Below are 16,516 nucleotides of genomic sequence, written 5' to 3' on the forward strand. Positions count from 1 at the left end.
TGCAAATATAAATAGTTATAAAATATATAAGAATCAAGAATTGGAGTTTCTTTTCAACAAAAAAAAAATAAACATCAAAACAATGTTAGAGCAACTGTTAAAAGACCTCCCAATGACATAGGTGAGGCCCCATGTTTGAAACCCAACTAACTCTTTCTTTTAGGATTTTAGCGTGTCATGTCTAGTTTCTTTTTAAATCAACCAAAAAAAAAAAAAAAACCCGTAAAGATGCAGGTATCTTCTTGTTTAAATATGGTGATATTTTCTTATACACAAAGTAATCAATTTCTTATACACAAGTATGTGGGATGGCATGTATTTTTCTCTTTAAAGAATCTCATGTCTCCTCTTTCTTAATATCATTCTTGAGTAAATGCATTTCTTAAACACGAAAATCGTAATTCAATTTTCCTAATAAATTCTTGTCATGTCATATTTGGAAGAAAATAAAATTTAACTCTTAATTTTAAAATTATTCTCATCCATGAGAGAAAAAAATTGAAGAAATTGGTTTGATCCCACAAATAATGATTTGAATCTTCCTTTTGTCTTATTTGGTTACATCTTAAATGGTATTACTATATGTTAATTTAATGATGTGTATGGGCTTTTATTAATCTCAACTATTATCTTTTGGTCGCTGTCAGTCTCAACTAACAAATTGGCTGCTGACGGTCTTAACTTTAACGTATTTGTTCCCAACGGTCGCGACTAACAGAATCCTAATGTCGTTAGTTGGAGGTCTTCAGAAAAAAACGTTTTTCGTCAGAGGCATTTTTGTAACCTTAGATGGGACCATTAGAAAACCTTTCTAGCTAAAAGCCCAAGTATTTAGGTCACCGTAACCTTAGAACCATTTTCAGAATCAATTGGTGGTAATAATGGTTGGTTGGTCGTGAGCTAGTTGGTGATGGTGGTGGTCGTCAAGTTGAGTTTATCGGCAAAAAATGTGACTTTTTCGGTTAAAATCGTTTTCCGGTGACCTGCAAGTAACGGGGTTAGGATTCTATTAGTCACGAATCGTTGGTACCAATACGTTAAAAGTGAAGACCATCGGAGTCAGTTCTTTAGTGACGATTAATAAAAATCAATACACCATTTAAAAAATAAACAAAATAAGAAAATAAAAGTACTTGTATTCAACTATCATATGAATAAACAAAACTTAAAATGATTCCATGATGGCATGATCCTATCCAAAGTCAGACAATATATTTGGTTTCTAAAGTCATCCAACAACGTTACCAATTAAAAAAGCAATCCATTATTATTAATCCTAGAGACAACTCACACCTAATAATATTTTGGTTGCTTGGGTTACAATATTCCACATGCATTAGGTGGAGTGCAATGCAAGTCATTACCCATCACCATATGTTCTCATTTACCTTTGCAACTTCAACTATCTCATTGCTTCACACCTTCCCATTATTAAGGTTGTCAAACATATTAACAACCTAAGTATTTCATTACAAAGACATGTTTTACATAACCACCCTTGTTATCCTCTCTGTATCTATCTCTCTCCCTCCATGGATCGACACGAATGGGGCATGATCGGTGGCGATTGTCTAGTGCTATCGTGTTGTTGCCAATGCTTGGTTTTGCAAATTTTCGTGTTCGTGTTGCTTAAACTTCCTATCAAAGTTTTGAGAAAAATAAAGGTGTATGTGAAAAGGAACTTTGGGAAAACAAGAAAGGCGGCGCTAGAGCATTGTGCATCGGCGGTTATGGGACACCAGCAACGGCGGTCGCCATGTAGGACGGCGGTGGAGGAATCCAATGGTTGCATGGAGGAAGTTGAGAAGGTGTTGGGAGAAATGTGTGAAAAGGATGAGTTTGGATTTGGGAGCTTTTGGAGGGGAGATGATGATAATAATATTAATATTAACAATATTCATTTGGAGAATGATTTTAGAATATGTTTTGTGAACCAACAACTTGGATATCATGCCATCTCCACTTTGGTGGGATGGTAAAGGCTTTGACCTTTGGGTGAGAGGTCCAGGGTTCGATTCCTGGCAATGGTGGTATATTGTAAATAGTAGGAGCAAAGCATTAACATTAAAAAAAAAAAAAAAAAAAAAAAAAAACTTGGATATCATGATCATGATGGAAGGTTTCATTTTATTCAAGTATTTGGTCCTCTTATAATGCAATTAATTTAACTTTAGACAAATATTTACATTTATTTATTTTTATTATTATTATTTTGTAATTTAAACTTTGGTTATTTTGCTTCACATCAAAATAATAATAAATAACCCTAGTTCCATAACCAAGTCAGTTCTTTGTCTGCTATTCAGGCTTTAGCCACTCTTTAACCTCTTCTAAAAATCGAAAACCTGGTTACCTCACAATTTTTGTTATTCTCGTTCAAATCTCAGACGTTGTTGAAGAATCTCAATTCTCGTTCACATTTTATATTTTATTTTATATATTGTTAAAAAAACTCATTTTATATGTTTTTATTTTGGAACCGAGCAAAACTGATATGCTTGATTATAACCGATCCCAAGATCCCAGTTAGGGCTTTTTTTTTGGTTACTTTGCTTCACATCAAAATAATCAAAATAATAATGGATAACCTAAGTTTCATAACCAAGTCAATTCTCCGTCTACTACTTAATTACGCCTTAGCCGCTCTTCAGCTTCTTCTAAAAATCTAAAACCATTTCATGACTTCAAAATTCTTGCTATTCTTATTCGATCTCAGACGTTGAAGAATCTCAATTCTCGTTCACATTTTATATCCTCCTGTTACAAAAAACTCTTTTTATATGTTTTTATTTTGGAACCGAGCAAAACTGATATGCTTGATTATAAACCGATCCCAGTTAGGGTTTGTCACTTCTTGTAACTCGTCCCTCATTTTCATTTTCGTTTATAATATCGGCCTTTCAAAAAAAAAAACAAGCATATAGATAACTGATAAACATAATAAATAATAAAACAAGTCACATATATATCAAATATAATCATCTAACATAAATTCATCTCTTGAACATATACACAAATTCCTTAATTTACAACAATAATTCACAACTAACAAAATCTTCTACAATCTGATGTACAAACAACAAACCCAACCCGATCATCATTTACTCGCGTGTCGTCCCAAGTTCAAGTGAAACAACGTATTGTCCCGTGCTATGGACCTAGCCGTGTACCCAACAGTTGTCGTCCTAGTGGACCGTTGGCGCACCATATTAACATAGTCCGGATTATCACAGTTACCTTCATATCTGATCCACTGAATCATCCCATGGTAAGGCGGGAAGAACCGCATTTGAACCGCTTTATAACAGAAGTAAGGAGTCAAAGCAGCAATAACCACAAACATCGTCACGAGCCAGTACGCTGCAGCGGGTGCAAGCGTCTCAACTAACACCTTGTATGCTGTTGTTGAGATGGTTGCGGGCAGCACACCATAACATAACTGGAAGATGTACCAGAGGATGATTCCACCCCAAATGAAGATGTGTTGGATTAATGTGAAGTAGCTGATGGACAGTGCCATCTGGCAGTTGACCACCCATACTACAGATGTGTATAATGTGGACCCCATGACTTCCATTCCCGCGGTTTTTCCGTTCTTTCGGTATGATTCGGGGTCTAGGGAGTTGATGCAGAGGAAGAATATCATTATGCTGCTGGCTAGCCCGTTTAGCATCCACCCGAATATGCGACGCCAGCTGAAGAGGGTGTTTTGTACGCCTTCTTGATATAGTAATGGAAACTGTTACAGAAACAAATTAGATTAACATATTATGTAACGAGTCGGGTTGGTGGGTTGATGCCTTGATGGGCTTTGTGTTGAATTTTTCAAGCTGAATATGACCCGTATATTTATTCATGTAAAAAATCTGTATATTTCTCATTAAACTCAAAACTATTAAATTATAACACGGATACACTTAAAGATGTAATCAGCACACAGCGTGCTTAACACATTTATCTAAATGTGTTGAACGGGTTGATGGGTTAAATTAAGTAGTAAATGTTTTAATTGGGTTGATGGGTTGTAATAAATGGGGTACAGGAGTCTTGAATCGGCTGACTGATTAAACATGTTAACCCGAATACGACTCGTTTAATTAGACGGGTCAAACGGGTCAAACTGAACACGGCCCGTTAAGCATGTTAATCCGAATACAGCTTTTTCATTAAACAAGTCAAATCGAACATGACCTGTTAAACGCGTTAACCCGAATACAACCCATTTAAACATGGCCCGTTTAACCCATTTATGTAAATGTTTCATACGGGTGGCTAAACATGTTGTAAACTCCTTGACGGGTTAGCCTGCTTATATAAACAGGTTAACTCAAACACAAACCGTTTATTTAACGGGTTGGATATGACAACCAAAAACCTGTTTATTTCATGTTGTCGTAAATTGTTACCTCGTTAGATATGACAACCGAAAACATGATTATTAAAACGGGTAAGATTCTTATCCATCGAATGCGCAATTACTAAAGCGCCCTTTAGCGAGTGTTTGAACACTGTTTTCTAATATACGACTACAAGGGCATTTTAGGCAAACCTTGAGACAAAATCGCGCAGACACGTCTTGGTCAAATACACCCAGAGCAATGGCTGGAAGTGATGTGAAGAAGACGTTGTAAAGAGACAAATACCAGTCGTTATAAGCGGATTGACCCGAGAACGATGTATAAGCTTCGTATAAGAATATAGTGGTTCCAAAAACAATATTCTTGTAGAAAAAGTAACATATCTGCAAATACAAAACAAGGGTTTTAAATTTCAGTCCATTATGTTAATAAGTGATTGCATGTGGTCAAACAAAGTCAAACTAGAACGAATCTTACCATCGAAGAAATCCTTCGGTAACACCAATGCCCATGCACCAAAAGCAAGCGTTCAAGAAACCGAAACTGAGCTATTGCAATATCACTCCACATAACCGCCTGTTTGTTAAATACAAAATGGTTAGATAACATTAATCAAAAGTTAAAAACTAAAGTGAGTGTCTATGATAAGTACCTGCATTCCCTCAACGCCACTAATCCCGATACCAATGTCAGCTTCTTGAAGCATGCCTACGTCATTCGCCCCGTCACCAATAGCTAGAGTTGTCTTTCCGGTTCCCTTTTTAACAAGTCTAGTAACCTGCATTTCATTTATGTTGGGTTAGTTGAAAAGTGTTGATTTTGCCACACATGCTGGTGTAACGGAAGCTTCTGCGAATAGCAGTTTCTAGAAGCTTCCGTTACACCTGACTAGGAACAAAAGCTTCTATGGAGAACATTTTCTAGAACCTTCCGCTAGTCAACATATTTCCAAACAATTAGAGAAATAAAAAAAAAAGTGAACTAACCAGTGCTTTCTGTTTCGGCGAAGACCGACAACAAATAACAGATGCGCACCCAACCGCAAGCTCGAGAAACGTGCTTTTAATGTCATCATGTAAAGCGTACGCTAGAGATTTTCCATCAATAATGAGTGCGCACGGATCAGTAGTTGAAGCAGTAAGCTGTGCCTTTCCTTCTAATATCTGCTTCTTAACACTTTCTTTCGAAACCTGCAAGGGCAAAACTGTCATTTCCAGTAAAAACACGTACACGAAACAGTGTTAAAAGGTTAAGAATCAGAAAAAACGAGCACACACTCACCTTGGTAATTACGTGCTCGTCCCCAACCTTTTCTGCTGCTATGATTTCTGGAGACTCTAATATTATTGTAAGTTGTTTCATTCCTTCTCTAAGCAAACTGCATGAGAATCTGCAAAATGTATGCATTTTGAATGTTAGATAAAATTATAAAGCTTAAAAATTTGAATTGTCTCAAGAAAAAATATAACTTGCCCAATATTGATTGCGGTTTCCATTTTGTCACCGGTAAGAACACAAATCTTGATTCCCGCTTGAGCAAGTTTATCAATGCATTCGGGTACCTAAAAAAACGCATTAAATTCCATTCATTAACCGAAAAATGATTCAAAATATGAATTTCTTGAAATGAAAAAAAAAGAGTTAATGGCCATTTTCGTCCCTGTGGTTTGCTACTTTCACCACTTCAATCCAAAGTTTGAAATTTTGTCAATTTAGTCCTTATAGTTTTAAACATTAGCCAATTACGTCCCCCCGTCTAACGGCATCCAACTATGCCGTTAGTTTAAGGGGTATTTTTGTCTTTCTCCTGTTTATTTTTAGTTAATGGTCATTTTCGTCCCTGTGGTTTGATACTTTTGCTACTTTAGTCTAAAGTTTGAAATTTTGTCAATTTTATGTTTAATTTAATTCAGTTATTTTTTTTTTGCTACTTCAGTCAATGATGAAATTCATTGGTAAAGTGGTCAGGGTAATTCCCTAAAATCGAATAATACCGAAAAAACTAAAATTGTTTCTTTGATTAATGCATAATAGTTAGGGTTTAGGGATTAACATATCCTAGCAAACAATTGGGTCGAAATCAACATCAAGAGGTCGAATATCTCGCATTTCCATGTTTGCTCAAGAAATCGATGTACTAAATCGCATGTGTGTTCTTCAAATCGTGGTATTGTTATTGAATTCGTCGAATTCAACCCTAGAGTTGTTGTCGATTTGAAGAATTCAAGAACAACACCACGATTTGAAGAACATACATGCAATCTAGTGTATCGATTTCACCATGGGGGGAGAGTTTATGAAATGTCTAGAAACTAAATACGAGGGGGGTGATTATTGTTGTCGACAAAGTAAATGTAGACCTGTTTTGGTCGATGCTCGATGGTTTTGGGCTTGGTGATGGTTGGGTAAAAGTTAGTTAATTTTATATATTAATTAGTTTATTTTAGTTAAATAAATGAACGAACATTGGTACTTGAAGCATTGTTATGTGTTTTGGGGAACTTGGAAGTTTTGGAGGTTATCTAGGATATTTACGGGCTTGGAATGAAGGCTTGGAAGTGAGAGATTGGAAGTGCATGCATCACGAGACATTCAAGAAGATAAAATAATAATTTTGGTGAAATTGCATCTTCGCGATACGCGAAGATGCAGGAGGGGCAACTTCGCGATACGCGAAGTTGCAGAATTCAGGAACGACTATTTTGTCCTTCACGATACGCGAAGAAGCAGGTCAGGACATCTTCGCGATACGCGAAGATGCTTAAAGTCGGCAAAAATTAGGGTTTGCACTATATAAACGATTTTTCGAACCTCTTCGGAATATTATGACTTCCAGAGGCAGAAGAGGTGATCTAGGGTTAAATTCGACGAATTCAAGAACAATACCACGATTTGAAGAACACACATGCGATTTAGTGCATCGATTTCTTGAGCAAACATGGAAATGCGGGATATTCGACCTCTTGATGTTGATTTCGACCCAGATGTTTGCTACGATATGTTAACTCTAAACCCTAACTATTATGCATTAATCAAAGAAACGATTTTAGTTTTTTCGATATAGTTCGGTTTTAGGGAATTACCCTAACCACTTTACCAATGAATTCCATCATGGACTTAGGTAGCAAAAAAAAAAACCGAATTCAGTTAAACATAAAATTGAAAATTTTTCAAACTTTAGACTGAAATAGCAAAAGTATCAAACCACAGGGACGAAACTGACCATTAACTAAAAATAAACAGGAGAAAGACAAAAATACCCCTTAAACTAACGGCATAGTTGGATGCCGTTGACGGGAGGACGTAATTGGCTAATGTTTAAAACTATAAGGACTAAATTTACAAAATTTTAAACTTTGAACTGAAGTGGCAAAAGCAGCAAACCATAGGGACAAAAATGGCCACTAACTCAAAAAAAAATGAAAAACTCACCCCTTTTTGGAGTTTGTCCTCAACAGCAGTGGCACCAAGAAGTATCAAATCTTTTTCAATGCCTTCAGTTGCTTCATCGATCAAATCATCTCGATCCGCACTGACTGAATTCTTGGCTTTTGTAAACTTTTCATTGAACTCTTTGTATTCTTCCTCGGTGAGTTCACGATAAGCAAGAATTAACGTCCTTAAACCCGCATCAGCATACTCCATGTTTTCTTGTCTTTTCTTCAAATTCTCTACCATCTTTGGCAAGTCTAGCAAACATAACACTAAACATAATAATAATAAAAAAAAAAGAAAAATTAGAATATGAACAATGATGTATGTTGATAGACATAATGAGTGTTTTATAGTTTGTTTTGCTTACCTGTCAGCACCTTTAGACAGTAAAAGTAGCTTCCCGTCCTCGTCTCTTACAATAACAGACATTCTCTTTCGCGCACTGTTAAACTCTAAAACGTTTATAAGCTCATATGTCCTGCAAACAACCAACAAAAAGATTTCTTTTATTATGAAAACCTGATTAGATTTGATATACTTTAAGTTACTTGAAACAATAAAAATATGAAAAAGTTGTTACCTTTAGACTCTTTTCTTGGAAATCAAAAGATTAACTTTAACAAAAACACAGTGTGGATTGATATGATACTATAAGTTACCGGCCCGAAACAAGAAAAATGTGAAAAAGTTGTTCCCTTTTAAATATTCTCTAGAAAATAAAATGATTATTCTAAACAAAAACTAAGCCTGGCAAATTCAGTTCGGGGCGGTTGACAGGTCAACACAGGCTCGGTCAGTTAACGGGCCAGAACCGTTTTGGCTCAAATTGGATCCAGGACGACTGCTCGTTTTAAAAAGGATCACCTGGGTTCGTGTCAAAACGGGCGGTCAGTTAACGGGTCAAAACCAGTTCGGGTCAAACTGGGTCCGGAACAAACAGGCAAATTCAAAAAGTATCAAATAGGTTCAGGTCAAAATGGGTTATGATCAGCATCCAAAAGAAGAAATGACATGAAAAAGTTGTTACCTTTCGACTTTTTTCTTGGAAACGGGATCTAACTCTAAGAAAGAAACGGTCGTTTGTGTTCATTTATAAAACTCAAACCCGAGTTCTCTTGCTGCTATAACAAATGCAGCCTCATCGGGAGATTCCGCTTCATATGCAACCTTTCCAGTTTCTTCATCCACATCAGGTATAGCCGTGTGACAAATTGCCAATAACCGAAAAAACTTCTGAATCACATCCGAGCGCGGTTCATGAATCCAATAACCATTTGTGATTCTTTCATCTTCAAAATTATACCCTTTAACAAACAAACTAGAGTCACCATCATTATCATCATCCTCATCAAAATATCGATCTCTACCGTTAACAATCAACGGTGACCCCATTCGTTTAGCCATCGCTTTCTCGACTTCTGTGACCCCACGCCCGTAAGCAGTACCCGCTATTGAACACTTAATAAACTCCATTGAGTTACAAGTCAAAGTCCCAGTCTTGTCTGATAAAATGGTGTCGATTTGACCAAGTTCTTCGGTCAAATTCGATGTTCTAGCATGAGCTGGTTTATCAGCTTCTTCATAGTACATATTAATATCATTGTTGATGAAAATGGTTTGTAATATTTTCACAACTTCTATTGAAACATATAAAGATATTGGTATCAAGTAGCTATATAATAACAAACCCGTGAGGAAATGATAAATCGCTGCAACAGGAGCTCGATTCGGATCAAAATAGATATCAGATCGATCCGGGCCTAAATACCATCTTTTTTGTCTGTCACCATTCAAATCTTGCTTTGTTACAATCCCAAAATAAACTGACCCGAGCAATGATATTAGGAACATGATGAAGAACATGAAGTAGATGATATTATCCATTCGTCTTTCGATCCCGCTTCGTTTTGAAGGCGGGTCGGTCGAATTTTGGATCACTTTCGTGTCGTGGCCCGTGAAGATCACCGCACCGTATATGTAATCCGTGTTTCTAAGCTTTGAATCGCGTAAAAGGAGTTGTTGAGGTGAAAGTGAGTATTCTTGGCCTTGAAACTCCATTGTTCCAACAAATGTGTATAAGCTTGCATTTGGATCTTCACATTTGATAGAAGCTTTGAAGTTGTTGAAACTTGAATCATTGCTGAATGTTGAAGTTGATTCTAGTGATTGTTTTAGTTTTAAATTTGTTTCGCCGTCTAAATTCATGGTTTCGACATAACAAATGGCGTCGTCATAGCTTGATGAGAGTAAAAGAAGATCAGCCGGGAAGAACTCGTCTTTTTCTACCTTTACTATGTCTCCTACCCTTAAGTTTTTCCATTCTCTGGATTCGAAGACGCCTCTGCCTCGATGAACTTTGACTTTTCGGTTGTTGACTTCATGATCCTAGGAAAATATATGATTCAAGAACAGGTTTTAGGATGATGAATCTTGAATCATAGTATCATACTATTGACTTGTAAGATCTATCATGATTCTACATAAGTATTAACAAATTTATAACTCTAGTCACAAATCCTCAAAAACATCACAAGATTGATTAAATACAACCAAGAACTAAAGATACAAACTTTATAAAAAATGGATCTAACATGGGTGTGAACATATTATTATAAGAACTAAAGATAATTAATAAATGTTCAACCAAGAACTTAACTCTTAAACTTTATTACATGGTTCTAAAATGGAATGCATATTACAAAAAGTAAAGATTAATGAAATTCAACCAACAACTAAAGGTTCAAACTTTCTGGAGTGGTCTAACAACAGTATGAACATAATACAAGAAATCTTCTATCAAGTGTTTTAACAATGATTCAACAAGAGCACAAAGATATCACAAGAACTAAAGATTAATGAACTTAAACCACCAAGCCACCAACTAAAGATTCAAACTTTATTAATTGGTCTAACAACAATATGAATATAATACATTAACTAAATGATTAATAAAATCCAACCTAAACTAAAGATTCAAACTTTATAAATCTAACAAGAGCACAAACATATCACAAGAACTAAAGATTAATGAAATCCCATAAACTCCAAAAGTTTAATAAAATCCATCCAACAACTAAAGATTCAAACTTTATAAAATGGATCAAACAAGAGCATAAACACACATACCTGCTTTTGCCTTTGATAATCTTCAAGGCCTTCTTGCAATAACAACAGCCAAAGGAAGAATAGCACTAACAGCAGAGTAAGGAGCAAGGTCTGTAAAAGACAGAACTGCAGTCACAAGAAAGAAGAAATTTGCCACTCTTCTAAACTGTTCAAACAATGCTTTTGGGAAGAAAGTCAATGGTGTGTACTTGGTTGACCTCACATAATTATCTGCATAGCTTTGACTTCCAACTTCAGACACACCAGTATCATTACAGTACACAACTCTTGAGAACCCAGGGCCACCAATATGAGAACCACCATCATCTTCATCAAATCTTTTTCTTCTGCAACATTGGAATGAATAGATCTTGCTAAAATGCACTGTCTTTCTTCTACCTGTTGTACCCATTGGTCTTGCTAAAATGCACCTCTTTCAAGTTTCAAGATTCAAGAAAATTAGTTTTTCCAGATACCCAGATGGGAAATCATCAAAAAAATAGAAAAAGATTGATGCTTTCTTTGTACAGACCCAGTGAATAATTTAATTTTTAATATTAAGGTTTTATATTATATATGGGTATTACAAGAAATTAATGGAAAATGTAAGATATAAAGTGGTTCTATGATTAGATTTAGATTTTTGTTAGATTATTAACAGATTTGGACTTGTCTTTCTCAGTGTCACTTTCTTGCTTTTGTTAAAGCATATGCTGATTAATAAATAAAAAAGTAAGAAAGTTTATTTTTCTTTTTACATAAATAACCCCCAGGTTTGATTGTATATTGTAGTCACTAAACTAGTGGACGTTTCCGTTTGGGGGGGGGGGGGTTCTGGGAATTGAATATAACTTTGAGACGTTTAAGGACTTCGTGTGGGTGAGTTGGGCCAACTGACGTTGGCCTTTTACCAGTGGGTCACTTAAGAAATTATCTGTTTATTGGCCGTTCACAAAAAGTTACTAAAGTTTAAAAGTTACATTTTCTAATTATATGGTTTTAATGGAGAAAAGGATTTGACTTTTAAGTTTTTAATACTAACTTCTATTGTAATTAAGGAAAATCACCAAAATAATCTCATTGATCAAAAGATTTATGAAAATCGCATACACGCGTGAAGAGGTAGGTCCTAGCAGAGCCCAGTTGGACCCGCAAGACTCACCTTGAAGAGGGACGTCTGCGCAGAAACCAACTGGACCCGCAGGACCAACCATGCTCAGAGACGTGACGTCCTTACGCGCAGTACGCAAGCTGTTCCCGCAGGAAATGCCTCCCGATGGTGAAGGACTCCGCCTGTTCCCGCAGCTTCGGATACAAGCCATCAGGGAAGGCCACCCGCGCAGCAAGGCTACACGCACAAGGCACTTAGCTCTTAATCACTCAGTGTCACCTGAAGGAATGAGCAAAGCCGGGAACAATCCCGCACAAGGGCGGGAGGGGGAATACTCCCGCCCAAATAAGCCAGTCCGTACGATACGGGAAGATCTTCTGTACTGTACCTGACGAGGTATGGGAAAAAGATCTGACTAAAGATACGACAGCTTATTGACAACAGTATGGCGAGCAGCATGCTCCTGTACTGTATGTCACTATTAGCCGCTGCCTACTCACCAACTACTGCCATACCACGTGCGTAGCCGACAGTTGGTGGAAAATGAATAGTACACAGCAGGCCTGGTCACTATCAGCCGCTGCCTACCCACCAACTACCAGCAGGGCACGTGCGTAGGCCACTGTTGGTGGAACAGGAACACTGTTGCAGCCGGCCACACCTCCTTGGAAACCTACCTTCGGCTATAAATACCACAAATGGTATGACCATCTCATCTTATCTTGTATCATCATATTATACCTGATATCTGCTCTAGTAATCTCTTAATATACACTTATATTTAAAGAGCAATCTAGTCTGATTCTCACGCCGGAGGGTGGTCACAAGGAGGAATCCCCCCCTTCTCAGTGACAAGCTCACGGTGTCTGTTTTGCAGGTTATCAGAAGAACCATCTTCTCTGGGTCTAACCCCTCGTGGGAAACATCTATCTAACCCCCAGGTTACCAGTAATCTGCCCGGGGTCCGGTTAGTGTTTCTTCAACGCGCTAGAGACGTGAGGTGGTGTCCCCCGTTTTATTATCTCTCATACATGTATTTTAATATTTATTTAATGTTTTATAACGAAAGTTAAAAATTTTACAGTGCTTTGAAAGAATGGTATTATTGAAGAAAGATCAAAAACTAATGCGGCAACTAAGGTGACGGCTTGTAAAGGCTTTCGTAGTTGTTTCACATAAGAGTAAAAAATGCATTGTCACTTCACTGCAACGTAAGTGAAAAACACAAAACTAAAAACTTTGTGTAATAGTTTCACCCATTTCTTAAAATAATATTTAAAGTATATAAACTAAATAATTAAGAAATTGGTAATCATGATTTGACTTCAAAAAGCTAATGTGGTGGAGGGATGAAACCGTAATACGTTGCTCTAAGGTTTGACATTGTAGATGCTCATAATTAATATGAATTTAACATAAAAAATTACTGAAACACTATGTTAAATTTCAAATTTTTTTATAACACAAAAACTAATATAATCCAAACAAGTTAAAGGTGTAACCACCTTCATAGACTATCTACTAAATAATTCATTTACAAATAAAATAAACAAACCATACCAATTAATACGCTTCGAATCAAGTGTACTTTACAAAAGGGGATATGAAGCTTAAAGAGTGGTTTTCACTTTTCTGCATATCTGTCGGTTAGTTTCAATAATTAACACACTCACATATATATTATTTTAACAACCAAAAATTAATTTAATTCCAAAATTTATTTATATAGCGTGAGAACTGTCTCTTTTGCCCCCTCTTTGTTTGCTGTAAAAGAATCTTCAAATGAGGAACAAACACATGATCTTTGGATTATGTACATTTAATGTTTGTCACATGTATTCTATGCATTATAACATAAGATATTTATACACATAGTATCTTTATATTGGTCATAGGATCATGTAATGTTGACCCAACTGGATATATATCCTATGATGTTAGCACTCTAAAATTTAAATCTATTATAACCAAATTTAGTAGCTACTGGCATAATTATGAACTGTATTGCACTATCCTACCATATTTTAACCTTTTTATTAGGGCTGTAAACGAACCGAACGAACACGAACAAGGCCTTCTTCATGTTCGTTCGTTAAGAAAGAAATGTGTTCACGAACACTTACCGAACGAGATTTTATGTTCGTGTTCGTTCATTAAGGAAATTAATGTGTTCACGAACACGAATAAAATCGGCGGAGCCTAGAGATTGAGACCGATGTATTCATCAATGTTAATAATGAAAACCTGTAAACGAATCGAACGAACACGAACAAGGCATGTTCGTGTTCGTTCATTTAACTTTAAAAGAATACGAACACTTAATCGAACAAATATAGATGTTCATGTTCGTTTATTTAAAAATGGATATTTGTGTTCGTTTGTTTAAAATCTAAACGAACATAACTGAACAAAGATAACGAACATGTATGAACAAATGTAAATGAACACAAATATAAACGAACTTAAATGAAAACACTTAAATGAACACCAATCAACAAATACAGATGAGTTATCCATATAATATTTAATTATTTTCTACTAATACATAAACGACCATAAATAAACAAGACATAAACGAACATTCATGAACATAAATGAACGAACGAAACATGTGTTCATGTTCGTTCGTTTAATTAAACGAACACAAATTTTTTGTTCATGTTCGTTCGTTTATTAAATAAACGAACATAAACGAACTTCCCGCCGAACAATTCACGAATAGTTCACCGAACGTTCGGTTCGTTTACAGGCCTACTTTTTATGATATTGTTACAAAATTTTTCTTTTTATATAATTTGCAACTAATCATGTTATTTTAGACATTCGTTTAAATGACGCAAAGATTTACCTTTTTAGATTAAATCGTAAGCCAAACCATTTATAATGGTTTTTTATCATCAAAAATTGAAACCGTACCTTTGAAGATTAAAGTATACCATAACTAACGGTTTGGTTTCCTTTACTTTTTTATGGTTCTTTTTAATACTTTTCAAAATAATGGTTGTAAATGAAAAAAAAAATTCACATGAAAAAGATGGGTGGGTATGATCGATGCAAGAAATGCTTGATTACTCGGTTAGGGCGTACGCCTATACGCAAACTCACAAATTACGCTAGAGGTAGGTGCCTTCAAATATTTACACCCGCAATTCTGACACAAAACATAATTATCAATGTAGTACGTTATGCGTATTTTTGTGTCTGATTCGTTATTTCGAGACAGTGCTTTTATATTTCACGTGGCCCCATCCTATTCATGAACGAAATATGTGTCGGCATATTCGTGGACATCCTGTTTACACTCTTTAACCCGAATACATCATGTAACTAACTTGCCAATTATCCATACAAGATAGGATAGCTTACGAGCACATAGACCATAATCCTACTACAGTCATTAGAGAGGGGCAAGCGATGTTGACGGGCAGAATCACAAGATTATCAAATAATGATAAAAGGCTAACTATGTATTAAAAATGATTATAGTTGAGTAAATTTGTTATTTGCTATCGTTCTATCAACTACCTTATAACATTAATAAATATTAGTTCTTAACTTAGTGCCAAAGATTATGCTAAATAAAATCTATTATTTTAATCAAAGTGTCAAATGGTTTCAAATCCTTAAGGATTTAAATTGACAATAATCCAAATGGCAAAAGACAATACGTAGCACATGTGTGCCACTCTGTTATTTTAACCACATAGTATTTTAATCACGTTTTCTTTTTTAGAAACTCAACTAATGATATAAGACAAACATGAATTTCTTACGACGAAATTAAAAAAAAAAAGTAAAAAATCGCTTTATGGCAATTTTTCATTTGAACGACCAGCGAATAAAGGTTAACTATCCGAGGTAATCCAATGACAAAAGACGACTTCATACGCTCACGATTATAGACAACGCTAAATAAATCTAGCCCAACGCTAAATAAATCTAGCCCACCATCTTCAGTTCCGGAAAAAAAATATGTCGTTAAAAGGACACTGCGTTAAATCATGCTTCTTATTATTCAACAAACAATGCTAACTGAGAAAATTAGGTTAAAGGTGAACCTTGAGAAAAGAATAGCATCCTCTTTTTTAATCACGTTAAAATCCATTTAAAAAAAAAGAAAAAAAACTGTGATACATGACACTGGATGTGGGGTAGGATATAATCAATAATCAAAAGAGTCTCATTCTTATATATTAAGAAAAATAACGGAAAACAAACATGAATGCTATATATGTCAATCATGTCTCCTTATACTCAATTATTTGATGAATAATTAAGTGTCACACTATAAGAACATCCAAGGATACCAATAACTAACATGACTTAGAAACATCCTTTAAAAACATAAGAAACCATAACTTTAAAAGTTAATGGGGCCTATCATCCAAACTCGATAAAATATATATATTATTAGGGTGAGAAAGTTGGCCATTCCCATTCCTCTTTCTTTCAAAACTCGTGAAACATATAATCCATCTCCTATTCTCCTAATTTCTAGCTAAAGATC

At 35.5% G+C, this 16,516-nt stretch overlaps 1 protein-coding gene and 1 pseudogene across 2 annotated transcripts; one reads left to right on the top strand and one right to left on the bottom strand.

Moving 5' to 3' along the window:
* Positions 1-1,532: 1,532 nt before the first annotated feature.
* On the top strand, positions 1,533-1,979 carry LOC143586311 (uncharacterized). Its single transcript, XM_077067876.1, has one exon. It carries the CDS (start codon positions 1,533-1,535, stop codon positions 1,977-1,979), a length of 447 nt encoding a protein of 148 aa, XP_076923991.1.
* Positions 1,980-2,966: 987 nt separating this feature from the next.
* Positions 2,967-11,341, bottom strand: LOC143586317 (putative phospholipid-transporting ATPase 9; annotated as a pseudogene). The gene is made up of 11 exons (XR_013144694.1): positions 10,920-11,341; positions 8,821-10,178; positions 8,161-8,271; positions 7,791-8,062; positions 5,832-5,920; positions 5,640-5,748; positions 5,345-5,548; positions 5,011-5,136; positions 4,836-4,934; positions 4,550-4,741; positions 2,967-3,739 (listed from the first exon to the last, which is right to left on the bottom strand). The product of XR_013144694.1 is annotated as a putative phospholipid-transporting ATPase 9 (transcript).
* Positions 11,342-16,516: the final 5,175 nt, after the last annotated feature.

This window comes from Bidens hawaiensis, unplaced genomic scaffold, assembly GCF_021521415.1.
Source record: "Bidens hawaiensis isolate Kalapana, Puna unplaced genomic scaffold, B.hawaiensis_p1.1 tig00034608_1, whole genome shotgun sequence".
NCBI lineage: Eukaryota > Viridiplantae > Streptophyta > Magnoliopsida > Asterales > Asteraceae > Bidens > Bidens hawaiensis.

Bases quoted from the DNA above. Each gene is read 5' to 3' on its own strand.
- LOC143586311 (XM_077067876.1), top strand. From the start codon at position 1,533: ATGGATCGACACGAATGGGGCATGATCGGTGGCGATTGTCTAGTGCTA.